The sequence below is a fragment of the Aedes albopictus genome, chromosome 1 (assembly GCF_035046485.1).
Source record: "Aedes albopictus strain Foshan chromosome 1, AalbF5, whole genome shotgun sequence".
Lineage (NCBI taxonomy): Eukaryota > Metazoa > Arthropoda > Insecta > Diptera > Culicidae > Aedes > Aedes albopictus.
Window position 1 is genome coordinate 59626582 of NC_085136.1, and position 9788 is coordinate 59636369.

Sequence of the window (9788 nt, forward strand, 5' to 3'; positions counted from 1 at the left end):
CAGAATGGTTTTCGCTGTGGGCATTGAGTTCATGAAATGCACTGCTGAACACATCGGCCTTGGATTTCAGGAAGTTCTTGGTAGCATCCTCGATTAAGGTGATCCAGTACTTGCAGTCGCCGTGCGACGACTTCTCCATCGTTATGGCTAGTTTCCACCTCATACGTACTGTGCAAAAAGATAGGACAAGTAATGGTCAAGTAATGATTCCGCTTCAAAATTACTTGTGCAGTTCGCAGATGGCAAGTAATGAAAAAAGTGTAACACTCGTAACGCCGCCCGTGCAAATCAAATGGAGCTGTCACTTTTCCTTGCGGAAAAATTGTCCGCGCTCAGCAACCTGAAGCAAGCTTTCCCGACGGTGTTCAACGACGCTCCGGGACTGTGTACCAAGGCGAAGGTGCAGCTCACGCTGAAGGAGGGAGCACAACCCGTGTTCCGACCGAAGAGGCCCGTGGCATACGCAATGTATAAGACCGTCGACGAAGAGTTGGACCGCTTGGAGAGGGCTGGAATCATAACACCAGTCGAGCACTCGGAATGGGCAGCTCCAATCGTTGTCGTGAGGAAAGCTAGCGGAGCAGTGAGGATTTGCGGTGACTATTCAACTGGGTTGAACGAAGCCCTACAGCCGCACCAGTATCCTCTCCCGCTGCCACAGGACATCTTCGCGAAATTGGCCAACTGCAAGGTGTTTGGCCAAATTGATCTCTCCGACGCTTTTCTTCAAGTGGAAGTTCAAGAGGAATCCCGAGAAATGCTCACGATCAACACGCATCGGGGACTCTATCGTTACAACCGACTACCGCCGGGGGTCAAGGCAGCACCCGGGGCATTTCAGCAGCTCTTAGACACCATGTTGGACGGCTTGGAGTGCACTTCTGGGTACCTCGACGATGTGTTAGTTGGAGGAGTGGACGAAGAAGATCACCGACGAAATCTTCAAAATGTTCTTCGTCGGATACAAGAGTATGGCTTCGCCATCAAGGCGGAGAAATGCTCGTTTGGCCAGCAACAAATCAAATACGTAGGGCACCTCATCGATGAACACGGTTTACGTCCAAATCCAGCCAAAATCGAAGCGATCCGTAACATGTCAGCTCCAACGGACGTTTCTGGAGTGCGTTCCTTCCTAGGGGCGATCAATTATTATGGGAAGTTTGTTCCAAGCATGAGAACGCTACGGTACCCCCTCGACGAGCTTCTCAAGCAAGGGAGGACGTCCGACTGTCAGCGAGCCTTCGAGAACTTCAAGAAAATCCTGTCGTCCGACTTGCTCCTCACGCACTACAATCCGCAGCTGGATATAATCGTCTCAGCGGATGCTTCTTCCATCGGAATCGGGGCCACGATCAGCCACAAGTTCCCCGACGGCACAATCAAGGTAGTACAGCATGCGTCCAGAGCGTTGACTTCAGCGGAGCAAGCATACAGCCAACCAGATCGCGAAGGCCTCGCGATAATTTTCGCTGTGACCAAGTTCCATAAAATGGTTTTCGGCCGGAAATTCACGTTACAGACGGATCACGCCCCACTTCTTCGGATCTTCGGATCTAAAAAGGGCATTCCTTTCTACACGGCCAATCGGTTGCAACGCTGGGCACTACAGTTGCTGATGTACGACTTCAAGATCGTCTACGTCAGTACGGATAAGTTCGGCAACGCAGATGTTCTGTCTCGGTTGATTGAGCACCACGTCAAGCCGGAAGAGGATTTCGTTGTGGCCAGCATTGTATTGGAGAAGGACATCAAGACCCTCGCCGTGAGCTCAATCGATGCGCTTCCGCTAAACTTCAAAATGATCCAGGAAGCAACACGGTCCGATCCAGATCTCGGAAAACTCCACCGTTTCGTTCAAGACGGTTGGCCACGATCAAAATCAGCCATCACAAACCGAGAAATTAAACGTTTCTACGATCGTCGAGAATCGCTGTCAACAGTGCAAGGCTGCGTCATGTTCGGCGAGCGTCTGGTGATTCCATCGAGTTTCCGGGAACGCTGTCTCCATCATCTCCACCGAGGTCATCCGGGAATGCAGCGGATGAAAGCAATTGCCCGTAGCTATGTCTATTGGCCATCTTTGGATGAAGACATCGTTGCTCACGTCGGTTCCTGCCATCATTGCGCAGCTGTAGCTAAAAGTCCACCGAAGACCGCACCGTTGTCATGGCCGAAGTCAACATGCCCCTGGCAGCGTGTTCACGTGGACTACGCCGGGCCAATGGAAGGTGAATATTTCCTGCTATGCGTCGATGCCTACTCCAAGTGGGTTGAAATAGTCAGGACAAAGTCAACGACAGCTGTAGCCACCATCAGCATCCTGCGCAGCTTGTTTGCCCGTCTCGGAATGCCGGAAACCCTGGTAAGCGACAACGGTCCACAGTTTGCGAGTGCCGATTTCGATCAGTTCTGGCTGCACAACGGTATCAAGCACATCACAACTGCACCGTATCATCCACAATCCAACGGGCAAGTTGAAAGGTTTGTGGACCCCTTCAAGAGGTCGGTAAAGAAAATTCGCGAGGGAAAAGGAGCCATCCAGGAAGCCTTGGATGTATTTCTGTTGACGTACCGAACAACACCGAATCCAGCCACGTCTGAAGGAATATCACCATCGGAAGCAATGTTCGGGCGCAAGATTCGTACCAGCCTAGACCTGCTGCGTCCGTCAACCGTTCCAGCAGTTGTATCCAGCGAAGAAGCCAAGAATACTCGGAAAGCGTTCAAGATCGGCGATTGTGTATATGCGAAGCTCTACTCAGGCAACCAGTGGAGATGGGCGACCGGAGTGGTTCTGGAACCAATTGGGCGTGTCATGTTCAACGTGTGGGTGGAAGACAAGCGCATGGTACGTTCCCATCTCAACCAGCTTCGAACACGTACAACGAGTAGCAAATCTTCAACGGACTCTGTCAAGCCATCGCCAAAGCTACCATTGGACATTTTGCTCAAGGCCTGGAATCTGTCCAAGCCACGTCAAACATCCAGCGCTATCGCCACGCCACCTCGACTACCACCGACTATGCTGCCGTGAATCGCAAGTCAGCCCCATCTGCATTTTGGACAAAATTGAGTTAATGGCAGTTTTCGATCTTTCTTCGGATGATCTTTCAGCTGTGTGAATAAAAATATATAGTTTGTTCAGTAAAATCGAAAAACAACACCAAGTCAGATTGTCCCATAATGAAAAGTAATCGCAAGTCAGTCCCATTACGAACTCCTGCACCCTGCAGTACAAAATCGAACACTGTTTTACCCAGTTTTATATTTTTCGCAGTTATGTTTTCACGTTTGAAATAATTTGTGAAAGTTTCGTGATGACCGCAGTAGTATTAAATTTATGGCGATTTTTTTAAATTCCACATAGAAATCGAATTTAAAAACTTCAGAGTCCATTTTCTCAATGCCTACTTTTTACATATGGGACTGACTTGCGATTCACGGCAGTATGCCTGTCGCAAGAGTCGAACCATCGCCACCAGGAATTGGCGAACCATCCCAGCGATCCACACCGTTGCAAGCCGCAGCGGTACCTGAAGCACCTGCTCGAGTATGGGTGTCACCAGAAGCGTCTACGTCGTCTTCGTCCTCGTCTGGGTCTACATCAACCTCCAATCCACGCTCTGGGATGTCTTCATCATCAGAGTTTCTATCTGCAAATGAAAACCATACAGCTGTTCAAGTACCTCGTCGCTCTTCTCGTCCTAGAAGACCGCCGATTCGGTTTGACCCCTATCAGCTGTATTGAGGAGGGAGATGTTGGGGATAAATGGACATCCCTACCATTGACTCACCAACACTACGCTGAGCTCACTGGTGGCAGATCCATCTGTCACCCGTCGATGCTATACCAGCATAAATGGATGTAATGTTTTGATTGTACACCGCGCATAATGTGTTTAGTTTAGTTCGCTACTTTTTAATAAAGTTTTAATTCGTTATTTGTTACGTCGCGTGTGTCTTATTCACTCTCGAATAATGTACTCGGTCACCGCCACCCGCGAACGTAAAAAGTTCTTTCAGGAACTTAGAATTGACTACATCTACCGTTAACTGAACTCCAGACTCGCCGAGTCCCATGATCAAGGGTTCATATCTTCTCGGTAAACCCATCAGCAGGATTAACGAAAGCAGTTAGCAGTGGCCCTACCAACGGAAGAGCAGCTTGGCGCAGCTACGCTTGAAGATGGCTGGAGGGACAGCCGATCCGCCATAGGTAGTACCTCGGCTACAGCACTAGGCTTCGCGACTCCGAATCACAGAAACGACTGGTACGACGGCGAATGTGAACAGTTGAAAAACGAGAAGAATGCAGCATGGGCGAGAATGCTGCAACACCGTACGAGAGCGAATGAGGCACGTTACAAACAGGCGCGGAACAGGCAGAACTCAGTCTTCCGGATGAAGAAGCGCCAGCAGGAAGAACGAGATCGCGAAGCGATGGAAGAGCTGTACCGCGCTAAAGACACACGAAAGTTCTACGAGAAGCTGAACCGCTCGCGCAGAGGCTTTGTGCCACAAGCCGACATGTGTCGAGATAATCACGGAAATATTTTCACGAGCAAGCGTGAGGTTGTCGAGAGGTGACGGCAGCATTACGATGAGCACCTCAATGGTGACGTTGCAAGTACCGAAGGTGGCGTGGTAACAGATCTAGGAGTATGTGCACAGGACGAAAGACTTCCGGCCCCTGACTTCAAAGAGATTGAGGAGGAGGTTGGCCGGTTGAAAAACAACAAAGCCGCAGGTGCAGATCAACTACCAAGCGAGCTTCTAAAATACGGCGAAGAAGCACTGGTGAGAGCACTACACTGGGTCATTACCAAGATTTGGTAGGAAGAAGTATTACCGGAGGAATGGATGTCTACATCTACAAAAAGGGCGACAAGTTGGATTGCGGGAACTACCGCGCGATCACACTCACACTACTGAGCGCTGCCTACAAGATACTCTCTCAAATTGTATGCCGTTGTCTATCACCGATTGCAAGAGAGTTCGTGGGGCAATATCAGGCTGGATTTATGGGTGAACGCGCTACAACGGACCAGATGATCGCCATCCGGCAGGTGTTGCAGAAATGCCACGAATACAACGTGCCCACACATCACTTGTTCATCGATTTCAAATCGGCGTATGATACAATCGATCGAGAACAGCTATGGAAGATTATGCACGAATACGGATTCCCAGATAAACTGATACGATTGATCAAGGCGACGATGGATCGAGTGATGTGCGTAGTTCGAGTATCAGGGACACTCTCGAGTCCCTTCGAATCTCGCAGAGGGTTACGGCAAGGTGATGGTGTTTCGTGCTTGCTGTTCAACATTGCTTTGGAGGGTGTAATAAGGAGAGCGGGATAAACACGAGTGGGACGATTTTCACGAAGTCCGTTCAGCTGCTTGGTTTCGCCGATGATATTGATATTATTGCTCGTAAATTTGAGACGATGGCGGAAACGTATATCCGACTAAAGAGTGAAGCCAGGCGAATCGGATTAGTCATTAATGTGTCCAAGACAAAGTACATGATGGCAAAGGGCTCCAGGGAGGAATCACCGCGCCCGCCACCCCGGATTCATATCGACGGTGATGAAATCGAGGCGGTTGAAAAATTCGTGTACTTGGGCTCACTGGTGACCGCCGACAAAGACACCAGCAGAGAAATTCAGAGGCGCATTGTGGCAGGAAATCGTTCTTACTTTGGACTCCGCAGAACTCTACGATCGAATAAAGTTCGCCGTAACACGAAGTTAACCATCTACAAAACGCTGATTAGACCGGTCGTCCTCTATGGGCACGAAACATGGACCCTACGTGCAGAGGACCAACGCGCCCTTGGAGTTTTCGAACGGAAGGTGTTGCGTACCATCTACGGCGGAGTGCAGATAGAAGACGGGACTTGGAAAAGGCGAATGAACCACGAGCTGCATCAGCTGCTGAGAGAACCAACCATCGTCCACACCGCGAAAATCGGAAGGCTACGGTGGGCGGGTCACGTCATCAGGATGTCGGATAGCAACCCGACTAAAATGGTTCTCGAGAGCCATCCGACCGTTACAAGAAGACGTGGAGCGCAGCGAGCTAGGTGGGTCGACCAAGTGGAGGACGATCTGCGGACCCTACGCAGAGTGCGGTACTGGAGACAAACAGCCATGGACCGAGTGGAATGGAGACGGCTACTATGTACAGCAGAGGCCACCCCGGCCTTAGCCTGATCGGTAAGGTAAGGCAAGGATTAACGAAAGCCACTCGTGATCCAACTTAAACCCGATTTCTTCAAACTTGTGGATTGTGGACATTATGTCGTCCGCGTACTCTTGCACCGACGAACAATCTTCTAACTCCAAACGCAACAGTTTACGTAGTATGTTGATCTTCTGTGATCTGACGCACTCTTGGAAAGCCGTCTTCAGACTGAACCACGCCTCCTGCGTCGGTTTTGTCGTCTGAACCAAGCTGTAGTGTTATGGATCGATCCTGAGGAAAATAGACACGAGAGCTCGCTTAGGCTTAGGCTCAAGAGTTACGCAAGGCCCGCGTTTACCTCGGTATCCTCCGAAGGGTTGACCGTTCGCCATGTTACTTCGCGGATCATTATCATGACGTAGTGCACGCTTATGCGAGCCTGTCTGACCCATTTTGACCCCAATATCCAACTAGGGTTAATCTAGCTCAAGTCAATTGGACAACAGTTCAGCTTGAGCTGCAGCTGCACTACCAGCTGAATGCACAGCTCTGAGCTGGTAGTTGTTAAAATCATATTGAATCAAGCCATTTTGAACGATCTTTCCAGGTTGTCGACTCATCATTTTTCAAAGAAACAATTATAAAAATAAGTGTCTAATACTACGAATTTTCTCCTTCCCAGAGTCGAGAAACAACCGGTAATACCATCTGGAGCCCGCTCCGACAACTACCACTCCATCCACTGGACCAAGACCCGTTCGGATCAGCTGTTCGAGTACTACCTGGAGGAACCGCTCAGCATGCAGTGCAACCGATCGGACGGATTTCGCTTCGAGGGCTACGACTGGGAGGGAGCCCCCATTACCGAGTTCAGCCCTCCCCGAAGCACCCTCCGGGCCAACTGTGCCATCCCCCCGGAACTACAATGGTTCAAACCGCTGGAAGTGGGCCATTGTGACGTGTTTGGCGAATGCATTTACGAAGACGAGAAGATTAAAGAGTAGAGACTATAAATTGTTATCAATGGAAGAAAATCTGTAAAAAGTAGATTCCCTGAAGGCAAGTTTCCTGCACAAAATGGCTTTCACAACTAGAAGAAATAAATTTGTACAAATCATCTAACATTAGACATACCACACACTCATAATCCTAGTTTTATTTAACGATACGGATGAACCTGATTGGCCGACTTGATGTTGGTCTTGATCCCCGAGGGCATCTTCCCGAGGGGTCCCGCTCCTCCTGGCGACACGGCACTCATCGGCGAAGCCTGCCGAATGGCTGGCGGAATCATGATGCCTGCGTTGGGCACCCCTCCCGGTCCCACCGGCATCGTCAACCCATTGCCAACCCCCACAGCGGCCACCAGAGCCTGCGTGTCCGCCAGGGAGCTAGTTTGCTGAATGCCCGGTCGTGACGACGCTTCCGTGTCCCACTCCTCCCGTGCTTTGCTCACAATGTCCCAAACGTGAGAAATTACCTTATTGTACTGAGCAACCTGCTTGGCCGCCGTGTCCGGCTGCAAATTGTTGGCCTTCGCTTCGTGCGCTGCCATACGGGATTCCGCTCCGGGATCCGGCTTGGTACGGAGGTAATCCGGTACCAGATCGTGCGAGAACACCGGGATGCGACCCTCCGTTAGTTGGAGCAGGGCTTCGTCTCTTTCCGGCGTCAGCAGCAGCGGCAGCACAGTTAAACTCCTGAGCGGAGTTCCGATCTCGGACGAGAGGATTTTCGATAATCCGGTAAGCTGTTGAGGTCAAGAATCCAGTAAGACTGTGAGATCAAAAAGTGCAGATTCTAAACTTACGTGACCGGAGATCAGTGCAAAGTTGTCCAGAAAGGTCGGCCAGTTGATGGTTTCGTATTCCGTCTCGAGCCGGTGGATCATTGCGCCGATCGAGTGCTTCAGGTCGTTCAGCCGATTGAGGACGGCCTCCAGCAGCATGTCCATTTGCTTCTCTTCGCGCTGCATTTTGAGGGCTTTGAGAGGCTAACGACACAAACTATTTAAAAACTATACTTTTTTTTATAAAAATCTAAGGAAAACAGAATTTTTTTGAGAATATTTACGAAAGTTTCCAAAAAACTGTTTACAAATACATTTTGGTTTGACGGAACATTCAAGTTGCAAATTTCAAGCCGAGGTACAATCATTTCTAGATTGAGTTTAAATAAGGGCGAAAGTAACTTGAGCGAGTTCTCTTCATCGACTCTCTCTTCTTCAAATTAAAGTGACAAGATGCAAGTTTCATTAAACTTTTTTACGCTTAAACGAAAGATTGCGATGCAATCTAGCGTCTAAGTGTAAAAAAGTTCGATTGAATTTGCATCTTGTCACTTTCATTTGCAGAAGAGAGAGTCGATGAAGAGAACTCTCTCATGTTACTTTCGCCCTTATTTAAACTCAATCTAGATTTTTATCATGACACGGAGAACAAAAGTTACACATTTTCAATCAAAACCAATGGCACTCAGAAATGAACCACGGAGCAAGGGTTCGTTCAAATATTACGTAACGGTAAGGGGGGAGGGAGGGGATCCAGCGCTGTGTTACGCTTCATACAAAATTGCAGAATGTCCAATACAAAATTTGTTACGTGGGGGAGGGAGGGGGTCTAAAATTGGTAAATTTTGCGTTACGTAATATTTGAACGAGCCCCAATAAATCCACAATCGAAAATACAGTATTTATATCTAGGGGCAAGACACTGTGCAAACGAGAGCATTTCTGAGAGATTCTGATTAACTCTTTTTATCGATGATCGACGAAATTTGTTGAAAGACATTCCTACACTCAGAATAAATAACACATTAAATTTAAAAGTTCTGCACTTAGATTGTGACCAGTTGCTTTTACACTTGGAAAATAAGTGCAGCGCTATTGAGTCTTTGTCGATTCAATCATGATAAAATGTATGTGCATCGCTGTTGATTTCTAATCGTTCAGTGCATAGTTTTCATTATGACGAATAATAACACAATTTACATGTGGGATTAGCTTCAAAATGTAAATAAAACCAAATTTCTCATAGTCTACGATCAAGCTGATTATATTTACTAAACTTAACACTAAAGTGATCAATTCAGACCCTACCAAACTGATAAAAAAGCACATCCTCATCGCAGCCTCATTCAGTCTAGGATCCGGTAGCTCCCAAATCGTCCACGCGTTCGTCCTTGGTGACGGTGAAGAGGCGGCAACAATGAAGTCAAGAGCAAATTTTGAATACGTCGTAAGTAACAAATGGCTCTTTCAGAGAAAATCGCTCCGCAAGTTTTGAGCATCTATTTTAATTCCTATTTAACAACCAAACCATTATATGAACATCTCATATGAGCAAACATCTATTTTCAGTAATGTTTTTGATCCTTGGAAAAAAAGTTTTCATTTAGTTCTTTTAAAATCACATTTTTTGATAAAAATCAATTTTACGTCGACTTTGTAAAGAAAATGAAAATAGGACATTTTGTTAAGTCATTCAGGAAACTGTTGTGTTACTTTCGACGGGTGCGTTACGGCATGTTACGAGGTGCAGTGACACTTTCGACAAATGTTTTACCAGAGAAAATAGGTAGAGAAGCGAAGAGTGAACAGCC

General features: G+C 48.0%; 2 protein-coding genes across 16 annotated transcripts in view; one reads left to right on the forward strand and one right to left on the reverse strand.

Moving 5' to 3' along the window:
- LOC115256503 (tyramine beta-hydroxylase) overlaps positions 1-7328 on the forward strand; it is a 74359-nt gene extending 67031 nt beyond the window's left edge. For all 15 annotated transcript variants that reach the window (XM_062844606.1, XM_062844607.1, XM_029855170.2 and 12 more), the window contains exon 5: positions 6871-7328. In XM_062844606.1, coding sequence (XP_062700590.1) covers positions 6871-7192 — 322 coding nt within the window. In that variant the 3' untranslated portion in view covers positions 7193-7328. The remainder of the gene's footprint in view (positions 1-6870) is intronic.
- On the reverse strand, positions 7308-8335 carry LOC109427530 (mediator of RNA polymerase II transcription subunit 8). Its single transcript, XM_019703083.3, has 3 exons — positions 8262-8335; positions 7999-8194; positions 7308-7938 (listed from the first exon to the last, which is right to left on the reverse strand). The coding sequence occupies exons 2-3, from the start codon at positions 8161-8163 to the stop codon at positions 7348-7350; spliced, it is 756 nt and encodes a 251-aa protein (XP_019558628.3). The 5' UTR covers positions 8164-8194; positions 8262-8335; the 3' UTR covers positions 7308-7347.
- Positions 8336-9788: the final 1453 nt, after the last annotated feature.

Bases quoted from the DNA above. Each gene is read 5' to 3' on its own strand.
- LOC109427530 (XM_019703083.3), bottom strand. From the start codon at position 8,163: ATGCAGCGCGAAGAGAAGCAAATGGACATGCTGCTGGAGGCCGTCCTC. The intron at 7,939-7,998 runs GTAAGTTTAGAA...TGACCTCAACAG, and splicing joins TTGCACTGATCTCCGGTCAC to CTTACCGGATTATCGAAAAT.